We start from the raw sequence: 14,624 nt of genomic DNA, 5'->3' as shown, positions 1-14,624 counted from the left end.
TGGTCTGGTCACCAGGTAAGAGTCCTTCCAAGAGAGTAGTGGAATGTCAATGTCTCTCCAGCCAAGCTAACCCTGTACTTTATTGATACCATAGGGTCTTCCTATGGTTGATAAAAGACACTGACCCCTCCCAATGGCCAGCTTCCTGCCACATTTGGGTTCTTGGAGCAACAAAACAATCTCTGGTGAAATGAGGTCACAAATGCCAAGTACCCAGTGCAACACCTGGATCAAGCAGGCACTCAATAATGCGTCAGGAATAGAAAATGGGGAGAGTTAATGTGATAGCTGATCATCTTTGGCGTCATTATTTTAAACAGCTGCCAGGCTTCCTTGACTGCAGGGACTTTTTTGTTCCACTGGGACAAACTGAAATGAAGATGCACTAATGAAAGCATGGCCTACTAGTTATTTATATGGTATGGTCTGAATGCATTAGAATTCAAGATGCAGAACAGGGGCTTTCTGCCCACATGAAACTGCTTCTCCCTGGGACAATTTCTTTTCTCAGCCCACTGTGATACTTGCTAGAGCAGTAGTAAGCAAAGCAATTAAGAAAAGGACTATTAGATAGGAAATAATTTTTGCTACTGCCACCCTACCCCCTCCCACTGCCAAAACAAAAAGGTTAAAGAACACAGAAAGAAGGGGCAAGGAGGTCTAGTCTCACACATTATTCAGAAAAATCATTCCTAGAGAATGATATTTTTAGTTCAGTGGCTGATAAGTGAGACCCCGGCCTGGTGAATACATCCAGCAGCGCCTAGATGAGCGCCTAGATGAGATGACCAAGTGAGGATATGGAACAATTAGATCCCTCACACCCTGCTGATGGGAATATGAAAAGGTAGACTCCCTTTGGAAAACTTTTTGGCAGTTTATTAAAAGACGAGGCATTCACCCTCCAGGATACTAGGCCTTCTGGGGTGGGGGACAGTGATGCTTGGAAGCTCCCTAAGGGGGTTTCTATACTGTAGGACATGGATGTTTCCCCCTTCCTATACTTTGGCTCTAAATTGGGCCAGAGACCTGGGATTTAAAACCTTACTTAGTGACTATAATGAGGTGTACAGAGAACATACTTAGCTTGAGAATTTCTTCTCAGGAGGACTGTGAGTAGGCTCTAAATTAAATACTACCCCCAACTCCAGCAAGATGAACTCTGGACAGGACTGAATATTTTTACTTCCTGTTGTGCACTGGAGAGTTCAGATCAGCTTGGCCAATGTTCTCTCTTCACTCAGGAATCACACTGCTGTAGCAGGGGAGTAGGGGCTCCAATCCCCCGACAATTTTCCACATAGAGGAAAAAAGAGGGGGAGTGTTAAGTGTTCTAGGCAGAAATATTCCTTCCAGTGGTGACCCCAGAGCAGCTGCAGAAGATCCATGCCCCTTTCCAGCCTGATCATGTAACTATAGCAGAAAGTAAAAGCTGCGATCCTATTAGCACAGAGGTGGTCTCTGAGCCTGGGTTGGGTTCAAAGCATCTGCAAATCAACCCAAAAGCTATTCTACTTATTGACCACTTCTTAAACACATTCTAATTTTAGGAAATATGAAACGAGGATAAGTGAACTGGTCAGAAAGCTAGGGAAAAAAATGACAAGTGCAACCCAGAATGTTAGGAGAAGATCTAAGAATTTGGGAGAAGAGCTCCTGGAAACAGCAGAGGAAGCAAATTTTGAGGAGAGAAGACAGCGATCCTTTCCCTATGGTCTATGTCTAAGAGGAGCTGGCCTGGCAATTTACTCACAAACTAGGAGGAGGAAACAAGGCAGTCACAGGAACCTGCCATGGGCCACCTCTGGAATGTGGAGCTGCCTACAAACAAAGCTTCTCTCCATAAACTCCTCTAGACCTCACCTCCAACTCCTGCCACCCTCTTCTCAGGTCAAAGATTAAAATGCAGTTGGCCTGAAGATGGAATTAAAATAATGATGCCCAAGGTGTATACAGTGTTAAATTAAAAAATAAGCTGCAGAACAGTATGCAGATGATCTCCTGTTTTTAAGCATTTTGGGGGAGGGGGTAATATTAACAGAAAACATAATCCAACTATTAATGCAGATTACTGCCGGAGACTGGGACTGTAAAGGACTTTCACTTTCTGTGATATATCTGTATTTGTAATAATTTTTACTGCAAGCAAGCTTATTACTCTTGTAATCAGAAAAAACAGTAAGGTGACAGGATGGTTCAAGTTGTCGCAATGGTCATGCTACTGCCTCTCCAACGCAAGGTCTCAGTTGGTAGGTTTTCACCACTACAGCTGCCTGGGACACTGGCTGTGAAGTGGCAGGTGGGGAACAACCCAGTTCCTGAGGCACAAGGACAAGGACAGAGGCTGCTTTCTGGGTTTCTCACTGGATTTATTTCCCACCACAGTAGGCAGGAGTGTGAGCTTCTTCTTTTTTTTTTTTTTTAAATTTAATTTTATTTATTTATGATAGGCACACAGTGAGAGAGAGAGAGGCAGAGACACAGGCAGAGGGAGAAGCAGGCTCCATGCACCGGGAGCCTGACGTGGGATTCGATCCCGAGTCTCCAGGATCGCGCCCTGGGCCAAAGGCAGGCGCCAAACCGCTGCGCCACCCAGGGATCCCCAGGAGTGTGAGCTTCTAAGCACACTGCCTTTGAAGGTGATGATACAATATTTTATTTGCCAGGACAAGCCAAGTGCCAAAGTGTATGAGACAGATACAAAAACTATGGATTTTGACTTTGAGACTTGGGGCAGACCTGGCAAACACAATACATTTGGAGCGTCCTCTCCAATCAGCTAGACTGACTGCCTGAATGATCACATGGACATGACTCATAGGACAATTTCTACATTGAGCGAGTGAGCGAGAGGATAGAGAAGTCAGGTGGCAGCAGAGGCTCTCCTCAAGTGCAAGTTCAGTAAAAGTTAGTCAGACCTGGGAGAACACCTAATCCATAATTCATTCAATCATTCAACAAAATCTCATTAGTCTCAAGCCTCTGCTCAGATAGAAGTTACACTATGAGGTAGCCATGGGTGGTGTCAGAAGGGGGCTGAGGATGATAGAGAGGTACAGACAGCATGCCACAGAAGGGGACATTCTACAGGACAATTGTCTAGACTTTTCAAATAAAGTAATCATTCAAAACAGAACAAAACAAAGGCAGAAAGAACTGTTCTGGATTGAAAGAGACAAAGGAGGCAATAGCCAAATGTGCTGTGTATACTGCTTGGATCTTAGACAAAATCTTGGCTATGAGAGATAGTTTTAAGTCAACTGAGTAAATTTAAACATGCAACATATGTAAAATACTACTGAATTAATGCTATTATTCTTAAAAGTGATAATGTTATTGCAGTTATGGAAGAGAAACTCCTAAAGCTTAGGGATATATGCTGAGAGTTTTAGGAGTGAACTGATGTGGCATCTGCGGCTTATTCTCAAATGGTTTAACAACAATAAAAATTACGGTAAGAAAGGGCAAATGTGGCAAAATGTTAACACCTGGTGAATACTGGCTGATCATCATACCATTCTTCTAACTCTTTAATGGGTTTTACTGTATTTAATTTAGAAGCTGGGGAGAAGGGGATCCCGGGGTAGCTCAACGGTTTAGCACCTGCCTTTGGCCCAGCGCGTGATCCTAGAGTCCCAGGATCGGGTCCCACATCGGGCTCCCTGCATGGAGCCTGCTTCTCCCTTTGCCTGTGTCTCTGCCTGTCTCTCTGTCTCTCATGAATAAATAAATAAAATCTTTTTTTTTTTTTAAAGGAAGCTGGGGAGAAAAGTCAAGTCATGGATATTTACATTTAATGTAGAGTCTAATGGGTAGCAGAAAGAACCAAATGTATGACTGGTGAAGCTAAAGCCACAACCAGCACACAATGAACCTAAGACATGTGCTACACTCAGCACCTTGGTGCAAGTCCCCTGGAATCCGGGTGGCAGCCAATGCAGGCAGGTCCTATCGCCACTCTCAGTTTATGGATGAGCAAATGGCAGAAAAAAAAAACGATTCTAAACCTGGTCTAACTGCAGATCTGAGGCTCTGTATCAGTATTCCAAAATGCCTGTCCTAGCTAATCTTCTTCTTTAAGTACATCAGGAGAAAATGCTACATGAGCCCCCAAACAGGGGAATGGTTAAATAATCTGTGATCCAGCTATTTCCTGGAACATTATGCAGCAATTAAATGTCCTATTCTTTGAGGCAGAGCCCTCTGCTTGCTAGGTGGGATTCTGCACGATTCATCAATACTTAATAAAACCAGTTAGATCTTCAAATTAAAAAAAAAAAGTCCTATTTTCACAAGTATTTAATGACAGGGAGCATGCTCATGTAACAATGTCTGGTTAAAAAAGCAGTGATTCTCAGTGCACCTGGGTGCTCAGTCAGTCGAGCATCTGACTTCAGCTCAGGTCATGATCCTGGGGTCCTGGGATGGAGCCCCATGTCTGGCTCCCTGATCAGTGAGGAATCTGCTTCTCTCTCTGCCCCTCCCTCAGCTCGTACGTGCCCGCTTGTTCTGTGTCTCAAAAAAACAAAAACAAAAACAAAAAAAACAGTAATTCTCAAAAAACAGTCCTCCAATCCACCTCTTGGTTACTGAATTCTTTTTCTGTAGGAAAACAGGAGTAGGTAAGCTGGTAAACTCAGGGGTCTTTTGCCTCATCTAAGTTACGCTAAAAATCTTTTGAGAACTATCATACTGCATACTCTGAATTATGTAAAAGTAAAAACCAACACACATATGCAGAGAATAAGGCGATAAGGAAATACAGAAGACCATTAACAGTGGTATTCACTAAGAGGAAGATCAATGAATCTTTAAATTTGTTTTCATAGTTTTTGTCACCTCTATAATGAACATGCCTAAATCTTATGAAGAAGAAAAATATTATTTTAGGGAAAAGAGTACAGAATGCCCCCCGACACACACTAAATTCATAGATACAAGGTTTTTTTTTTTTTTTTTTTTTTTTTTTTTAATTTTTTATTTATTTATGATAGTCACAGAGAGAGAGAGAGAGAGGCAGAGACACAGGCGGAGGGAGAAGCAGGCTCCATGCACCGGGAGCCCGATGTGGGATTCGATCCCGGGTCTCCAGGATCGCGCCCCGGGCCAAAGGCAGGCGCCAAACCGCTGCGCCACCCAGGGATCCCCATAGATACAAGGTTTAATGTTTTTCCTGAAATTCTACAAAAGTACAAACTAATGCCAACAAGGGGAAGTATATAAGCAAAATTTAAAAGGAGGAAGGAAGGAGGGTTGGAAGGAAGGAGAGAGGGAAGCAAGTAAGCAATGGAATTAAGGTATTCCAGGATGAATATATATATATTAATCAACAAGTAATATATATTGTGTGCCACACTCAGGAGACCAAGAACCAAGAATCCTGTTCCCAGCAAGTTGAAATGTGCCTGAGCACCACCAGGGAGGTTGCATTCAAAGGGCTACTGGGGGTGGGGGAGTCTTGAAGAACAAGGACAAGTTCCAAAAGCAAGGAGGAATGTGGGATACATTTCACACCACACGAAGGGTGCATGAAAAGCAGAGAAATACAAAGAAGTTCTGCTTGTATTCTTGTAAAACAATTTAAAAGTTAATGCTTGTTGTAGTATAAAACAGAAAATGGGGAAAGAGAAAAAGAACGAAGGGAGAGAGGACAGAGGCAGGAAAGCAGGCAGACAGCCATAATGATACTGCATATGGGAGGAGGCAAGACTGTGGGCCATAGTTGGTAGGCAATGAGGCAGTAAGAGGAGGTTTACAACAGAGGAACTATCATGTAATCAGGAAAGACTGTGGACCCTGGGCTCAGCGGTTTAACACCTGCCTTTGGCCCAGGGCGCAATCCTGGAGTCCTGGGATCAAATCCCATGTCGGGCTCCGGGCATGGAGCCTGCTTCTCTCTCTGCCTGTGTCTCTGCCTCTCTCTCTCTCTCTCTCTAAAATCTTAAAAAAAAAAAAAAAAAGGATAAGACTCTGGAGGGTGATGGTGGGGAAGTGGAAATGAGATAGGAAGGGAGAGACAAGAGATGACAAAGTAGAAGTGACAGGCTTAGGAACTGATTGGAGATGACCCTGAAGCTCCAAGCTTTTTGGTGATAGAGCAGACAGTGGTCCAGTCTCATAGAGCTTTAAGGAAAGCAGCAGGTTGGTAGTACCTGGTGGTAAAGCCTTATACCCCAAAGAATTCACAAGTAGAAGGGCAAGGAGAGTTTTATTTTATTAGTGGAGATTAAAAAGTGCATCACAGTCCAAGTGTGACAGAAGCAAGGTGGGTGGGGTAGGTCAAGACCACTGACGTGCTCAGCTAGAGGGCATGTAGGTAACATCTGGGCACCTCAGGCTACCCTAGGTGAGCCACTTGAGGAGACCATTCATACAAGGGTCCCCTGAAAAGAGAAAGCTCTCCCTGACAAGAGAAAATCAACTAATAAATGCTGAAGGAATCAAGGAGTAAAACTACGGGGAAAGAGTAGCTTTGCAGTGGCAAAGCTTAGTACACACCACCACCTTAACCAAAGGATCAAAGTGAACACTGCCAGTGATGGGCCAAACTGACATCATGTGCCACATGGTGTGATGCACTGAGGACACGGCATCACTTGCCTTCTGTCTCTGCCCAAGGTGCAAATATGAACCTAATCATGAGGAAAACATCCAACCAACCAACCAAAAAACACCAAAACTGAGGAGGGACCTCCTACAAAATAGCTGATCTGTATTCTTTAAAACTATCAAGACTGTGGGGCACCTGGGTGGCTCAATCAGTTAAGTGTCTGTCTTAGGCTCAGATCATGATCCCAAGGTCCTATGATAGAGCCCCATGTTGGGCATCCTGCTCAGAGGGGAATCTTTTTCTCTCTCTCTCCCTCTACTGCACCCTCTGCTTGTGCTTGCTCTCTCTGTCAAATAAATAAAATCTTTAAAAAACAAAAGACCATCAAGGCCATGAAAAACAGATCAACTAAACTGTTCTAGATTAAAAGAGACTAGAGACTTGACCAAAAAAAAAAAAAAATCTATCATGTGGTCCAGGGTTAGCTCCTAGACCAAAAAAATTTTTATGTTTTCCTATAAAGGACATTACTGGGACAACTGATGAAATAAAAACATCCACAGATTAGGTAGGTCAGTGTTTAACATCTTAATTTTGATAACTGCTCAGTAGTTATGTAAGAGAATATTTTTAGAAAATACCCACTGAAGTAGTTAGAAGTAAAGGTGCATCAGATCTGCAAACTTTCAAACATTTCAGAAAAAAGATACACACACACACACACACACACAGAATGGTATGGGAAAACTGGTAAAATACTGGCATTTAAGGAACCTAGAACTTTTTGTAACTTTCAATTTGCTTAACCTTACAATTTTTGTACCTTTCCAATAAATCTAAAATAATGTCAAAACAAAAAGTCCAGGAAAAAGTGTCCTTCTCCTTTGTGAGATAACACAAACTGTCTCTCTGGAGTGCTAGGTCATTAAGTCACCTGAATTGAATCTTTGTGCAGATTTTCTCCTTGCCCAAGGGAGGTGCCAGAAAGAAACGGATATAAAACCAGTGTCAAAGAGATGGACATTGAGAAAAGGCTTTGGGGACAGAATGGACTAAACAAAGCTACAGATCTGTTATGACTGCGCAAAGTGCTTACTGTGATTCAACCCTGGTGTGTTGCAGAGAAAACCCTGGAAATAACTACAAAGTCTTTAGCAGGCTTCAACTTGAAACCTATTTTCCCTGATTTGGCACATCTTAAGTAAATATTAACACTGTCACGCAGCTTAATAGGATGCTGCTGAAATTATCAGTAGAGCCTGCTAGGCTGTGCACACCACACAATACTTAATATCATCACAGATAACACCGGAATCGAAAGAACACAGAGGAAGGCTCTAATCCTTACCTTGGTTTTAAATTAGTTTAAGCCTATATTCTTGAGCTCAACTGTTAATGCTCAAGAACTGACAATCATATGCCTCCTATCCTACCTTCTCCTCTAACTCATCAGCTTTTGTTGAGAGAGCTCATGCTCTTTATCTCAAATAAAATCTTAAAAAAAAAAAAAAAGAACAATATGGAAAATATTAAGACTGTTGGTCTTTGTGACAACATCAAGTTGACAGTGGAGCTGAAATATGGCTGCCTGACCAGAAAATATCCAAGGATCCTCACTGGTTTTTTAACCTCAGGAAAAAAATTGTCAATAATGAATCTCAGGTACCTGCTCAATGGCCAAGAGCTATAACAGTCACAACCACTCCTTCATTGCATTAAGCCAAACTACACTACGGTTTGTGTCCAGTACAGTGTGGCAGACACAATAATAGGACCCTTCCCTTGCCCTCAAGCAGCTGACAAGGACACAAACAGTCTGCACATCATGACAGGTGTCTGAGGGAGCACGGAGGAGGCACCTAACACCAGCCACAGATGCAATCCTGGAAACAGGATGCTCCATACACTGTAAGGTTTAATAGATCCCATATGACAGCCTCAAAACTACGCACAGATGGAGGATCCTAAGTCTGACAGCTGTCTAGATTGCTCAGCTTCTTCTCAGAAAGCATCTCACATTTAAGAAGAAATGATCCTAGAGTCTCCAGATGACTCAGCCTGCTGGAAGATATACAGTGAAAGTGGTCGTCCACTCTGAGGTAGCACTCTTACCTGTGGCTTCAATGTACTCAATACATCTCTCAATAAAAACAGGGATGGGCTTCTCTGGAGTCACGACAGTTGTCAAAGGCACCCCAAAATAGTTACTCTCCCAGGTTGCCTTTGTGATGGATGGCCGGGGTTTGGGCTTTGGTTTCTGCACAGGAAAGAGAAAAGAAAGCACACAAAAAAAGTAAGTATCAACATGCAACTCAAACATCAGTAAGGCTTCCAGAAGGGAACTCACGGTGGTGTGGAAACTGCTAGAAAGACTCCAAGCAGGATACAGACCCACTTGTTCATCTCACTAATTTTTTATTTTCTAACCTCCAAATATCACACAACATGCCAGCAAGTTGACACAAGTCACACCTCGAGTGTGAGACTATACTACCAAAACAAAGGTGTTTATAAGAAGCAGGCTGTGTGTAATTAATAACAATGAGATGACTATCCACATCCTTTATCAGGGTGCCCTGGAGTAAACAGGAAGTTTTCCAAACATCCATAAGGATAATGAATGTTATATACTCAAAGATGGCTAAAATCTTTAAAAAGATAAAAGATAGAATTGAGAATGAGTAATTTCCTCCTTTCCAGAAAAGAAACAGAGCATACATTCTGCTAGGGCTGAAAGCTCCAAGTGAGAATTTCCTTCACTATATTGGCCTGGGGTTAATCCTCCAGTGGCTTCAGAATTGGGAAAGGGTAAAACAAACTAATCAAATGGGACAAAAAAGATAATACTGTCTCTTTCCCAGCAATCTCCTTCGTCACTAGGAGCAGCAGCAGCAGAGTAACAACTAGTTGAGGGCTCTTGCTAGGTACCAAGCAAGTCCCAAATATTATTTCTTTTAAACCTCATGACATTCCACTTTACCAAGGAAAAATGTCCCATGTGCCTCAATGACACAACTAGTAAGTGACAGTGCTGGGATTCAAACCCAGGAGAGTTTGTCTCCAAAGCTCACCTCATAAATGCTACTGAGATACTCTGCTCCAAAATTATTCAATCCTTTTGATGCTCACACAAAGAAAAAATGCTCTAAACAAATGGTACATTTCCTAAAAGCCACAAAAATACACCTGAAATTTTGGCCTTTTGGTAAAATAGCAACTCAGGATGAGGGTAACCAAAGAGAATCAAGGTAAATGGACTCAGGGGTAGCTCCAGCATTTCAGTTTCATTTCCAAGTTAATGAGACCAAATTAACAGGGCAGATTTATTACAAATGTACCAACCTATATACTTAAAGGTATTTAGGGATGGGGCACCTGGGTGGCTCAGTCAGTTTGGCAACGACTCTTGGTTTCGGCTTGAGTTGTGATCTTGGGGTTGTGGGATCAAGCCCCATCAGCAGGCTTTGCGTTCAGAGGGGAGGTCTGCTTCCCTTCTCCTTCTGCTCCTCCCCTGCTGGCACCCACGCACTCTCTCAAATAAATAATTTTTAAAAAGCATTTAGGGGATCTTTGCATAAAATCCACTAAAGGGGATAACTAACTAGCTAGGTCAGGGTCAACCATTCTCCTTTCCTTATCCTGCCCATCCTCATTCCTTCTGGTACCTCTACTTATATGGGAACAAATCCCTTCCTGTTTAGTCTGAGATTTTTTGAGGACTTCCTGTGCAAACAAGAGGCAAAAAAAAAGAACAGCTGAGAATAAAACGTACACCAAAGAAGGAATGAGCCCATCTGGGCTACTGGCTGATATTACCTGTAATGATCACCCAAAGGCACAGACAATCCAATTTTAATAGAGCCTGCTAACTGATTTAGTCAGAAAGACTCTAATGCAATGTGAGTTGATCTTGGGGTCCCAGAGAACCATGCCCTCCACAAGCTTACCCTTGTCCCTGTCCTGCCCCTCATAAAACCAGCCATACAGCCTCTCAGGTTGCAGGGAGTGGCTGCTATGTCTAGGCCCTGACCTAGACTTTTCACCAAAGAAATAAGGAAAAGGAAAGTAATAATTTATGATGTGTCTTTACATGAGATAGTTTAACCAATCTAGACTCTCTTGTTGGCATCTTCTACTTACATGAAGTACAACATAAAGAATTTAAGGGTTGAAATCTTTTTTTTTTTTTTTTAAGATTTTATTTATTCATGAGAGACACACAGAGAGAGAGAGAGGCAGGGACACAGGCAGAGGGAGAAGCAGGCTCCACGCAGGGAGCCCAATGTGGGACTCGATCCCGGGTCCCCACGATCACACCCTGGGCTGAAGGCAGGCACCAAACCATTGAGCCACCCAGGGATCCCCTAAGGGTTGATATCTTAACAGACCTGTGTTTGAATCCTGACAGACAAGTCCTGTGACTCTGGGTAAGTGACGTTTCTGGGATGGCACCTCCTCACAAGGTGGTCTCGTACCTAGCATACAGTAGCAATCCAGTGATTCCAGGAAAGAGAGCGGGGAGTGCTTCTGTTGTCACACATTGTTGCAACTGGATAATCATTGAGTCAAGCTATGCTCTCCCTTAAAAATGCCATATAGTTCAAATTATTAGCTACAGAATCTGAATATAGAAGGAAGCCCATCTGGATTTCAGCGACATTCTTTTTATCAATCCTGCAGAATTTGCCTGTCAAAACTAACACAACAGCTGTTCTTTAATAAAACTGATGCTCCTAAATAAAGTTTTAAGGAATTAAAAAATGGAACTTTAAGAGAAGCTGCAAGGAAGCAGCTTTTCTAATCACCATAAAGCCTTCTAACCATAGTTCTAATAAAGACATAATAAATTTTAATCTTATACTTCCTCCACCTTCTCAATGATGATGATGTGTGTTCTAACAACCTAAGTTAGCCAGAAAATTTACCCCTTCATCAACTGATGAGTACTATGCACTGGACCCTTGCTTAAGGTCTTCAGATATATTATTTCATTTCAGATTTACAATAGATCTGTGTGTGAACCCTATTTTACAGATGAAGAAGCTGAGTCCTAAAAACATTCAGTTACTTGCCCAGGTCAGTTCTGACTGCAAAACCTGTGCTCTTACCACTGTGATTCATTGCCTTCCTCTGAAAAGTTCCCAGGAGAGGCGGAATGAATAAATGGATAACGGTATAAATGATGAAGGGTACACTGACAATCTGGAGAATTTCTAAGGTAATAAAGACCCACTCATAAAATTACCAGGGATCTTTAAGCTGGAAAAAGAAAGAACAGAGCACTCTGACAATTAATTCAAATTGCTATAGGACTATCTCACGGAAAGAAAGATTATTTTATATGGTTCCAAAGGGTTATGTTGGGAGAGATGAGGAGAACACCGACAATTTCGGCCAATATAAAGAGAAAAAAAAAAAAATCCCCAGCTGTTTAAAAAGGAAGAGACTGCTCTGTAAATATTCAAAGCGGAGACAGCAAACTATCCGCCATAGCCATTGTCAAGGAGTTTCTGTCACTTGATGGAAGGCTAAATTAGACAACTGCCCTTATCCCTTTCACCCCAAAGAATCCAAGATCTAGTTCAGTGCTTCAACTTGCAAGATGTGGGAATGAAAGTAAACTGTGGAGGGATCCCTGGGTGGCGCAGCGGTTTGGCGCCTGCCTTTGGCCCAGGGCGCGCGATCCTGGAGACCTGGGATCGAATCCCACGTCAGGCTCCCGGTGCATGGAGCCTGCTTCTCCCTCTACCTATGTCTCTGTCTCTCTCTCTCTCTCTCTCTGTATGACTCTCATAAATAAATAATAAAAAAATTAAAAAAAAAAAAGAAAAGAAAGTAAACTGTGGCAATAGCATCAATCTCCCTTGCTAAATGACATGGATTCTCTCTCTCAGATTTAAACAAACTCTGGGTTACACCTCCCAAGAAGTAACTCAATGGTCTGTAGAGTGTCACAAAATTGGGATACTAAACTTTGCTAGTAAGGAAATCAGACTTTGTGGTGCATGCCAAGAAGTGGGCCAGATTGCTGATATAACAAGCAACACATCAGGCACCTGAAGGGTTACTGGGCACATGTCAGATGGAAAAGCCACTCTGGTGAGTGGCCTGCCAGCTGTCTCAGTCTCCGGTCAGACATGGGTCGCTCATTATGGAGTCCCTGGGGCACTCAGAGCAGCAGGCCCTTGGAGAGGAGAAAGTAACACCACCCCAACATCAATCTTCTTTTGAGGGCACTCACATAGCAGGCTGAATTGAAAAAGGCATCTAGCCAGAGGAAACCAAACCCTGAGAATAATCCACACATCTGTGGCTCTAAGTTTAGAGTCTTACTGGGTTAAAAATGGAAAATAGTGATTAATTAGTAGTGGTCATGTGCAGGACACTGCTAGGTGCTCTGCACAATTATCTGAAACCTCACAACCACCTTCTAGGTAACAGTTATTAGCTAGCACCATTTCAAGGTGAGAAAACAGGCTCAGAGAGATTCACACCTAGCACCGGGAGAGCCAGGATCCAGACACTAGTGATCTGTGAACACCAAAGGGCCTCTTTTCCCTATGTGAACTCTATAATGTATATGTGCTCCCGAAGCAACCACTGTGAACTCTATGATGAAATGCCATGACAGAAACAAAGCACTGGGTCAGTTTGAACCACCTTCATTTTGTCCTTTGGATAGATATATTCTTTGCATGAGTACCATAATCCATTGTTCCTTACTTCAATTTCCTTAAAAACATGCCTGATTCTTAGTTTTGATAATAACAGGTGGCAAAGGAAACAAAGAAATGAACCAAAGTTTACACCAGTGTGTCACTGTAAAGAAAAGGTGACTGGAATTTGCCGCTGGCCCCTTGGCTTTTGAAACAAGGAAAGAGAGCATCAAGGGAAACTCCCAACTTCGGTGGACTGGAAAAATATCTGTTACCTGCCTGTGGGGTGGTAAGCCCAGTCCATGGCCCCTCCAAGTCCAAGGGCAAGAAAAAGGTTAGAATGCCAGCCAAAGAATGAGAAGCATCCCAGAGCAGGACCCTTTTCATCAGGCTGCAAGATGATTGGGTTCTAAGGCCTGGCATGTAGCAGACACTCAATAAATTTCCTGAAAAAAAAACAATTTTCAGCAATGCAGAGGGCCAATACTTCTTTATATTCTTTCAAGTTTAGCTGAGATGAGGACTATCTCTGTATGTGCAGAGGCTTTTTCTTCTCCTAACATAGTGCTGCTCTTGGGAAGATGTGAGGAGGTGAGGCTCAGGAGGACCATTCATACTGACAGGACCATCCCAGACTCCCTTTTAAAAAAAAACAGCTGAGGTGATCAATTCCTTATATCACTTCGTGGCCATGAATAAAGAATAGTTATTTATTACACATACAACGATGTTATTATTGGACTCAGTTCCTAGAGAACAAGCATCTTAGCATTTTTTTTAGCATTTTTCTTTTTTAATGAATTATGTCCAAACTCACATAGCAAACTAGCAGCAGAACCAATATTGCAACCAAAGTCATCTCTCACCCTCAACAAACTCTAACTTGTAAGTGAAAAGATACATCCCTAGCAAACAAAGCCAATCTAGAGATGGGTAATAACTGAGCCACAAAGAAAAAGAGTCTCCCACAGCTTCAATGGAGAGGTCAGCTATTCTTTCCAGATGAAGAACATTTTATCTTTTGTGGGAAGAGCAGGTACTTATTTGGTGACCCTGGGCTGACAACCTTAAAATATCCTCTCCTAGTCTCTATAAAATACCCTTAATACATATAAAATTACTTATCCAGATTTTAGAGAGTTAGAAAATATGATCACTACAGTTGTACCACCTAGCACAGTCTTTTATTTATTAAAAATATTTTATTTATTTATTCATGAGAGACACACAGAGAGAGAGAGAGAGAGAGAGAGAGAGAGAGAGAGAGAGAGAAGCAGAGACACGGGCAGAGGGTGAAGCAGGCTCCACTCCATGCAGGGAGCCTAATGTGGGACTCGATCCCAGGCCTCCGGGACCACACCCTGGGCCGAAGGCAGTGCTAAACCGCTAAGCCACTGGGCTGCCCTAGCACAATCTTT

General features: G+C 42.5%; 1 protein-coding gene across 2 annotated transcripts in view; it reads right to left on the bottom strand.

Annotated features, from left to right (window-relative positions):
- Window positions 1–14,624, bottom strand: part of ARHGAP35 (Rho GTPase activating protein 35) — a 132,124-nt gene that overhangs the window by 57,623 nt on the left and 59,877 nt on the right. For both annotated transcript variants that reach the window (XM_026013918.2, XM_072755486.1), the window contains exon 3: window positions 8,663–8,807. In XM_026013918.2, the coding sequence (XP_025869703.1) occupies window positions 8,663–8,807 (145 nt within the window). The remainder of the gene's footprint in view (window positions 1–8,662; window positions 8,808–14,624) is intronic.

This window comes from Vulpes vulpes, chromosome 1 (assembly GCF_048418805.1).
Source record: "Vulpes vulpes isolate BD-2025 chromosome 1, VulVul3, whole genome shotgun sequence".
NCBI classification, from domain to species: domain Eukaryota; kingdom Metazoa; phylum Chordata; class Mammalia; order Carnivora; family Canidae; genus Vulpes; species Vulpes vulpes.
The sequence above is the reverse complement of the archived record's forward strand: the minus strand, read 5'-3'. Positions and strand labels throughout refer to the sequence as shown.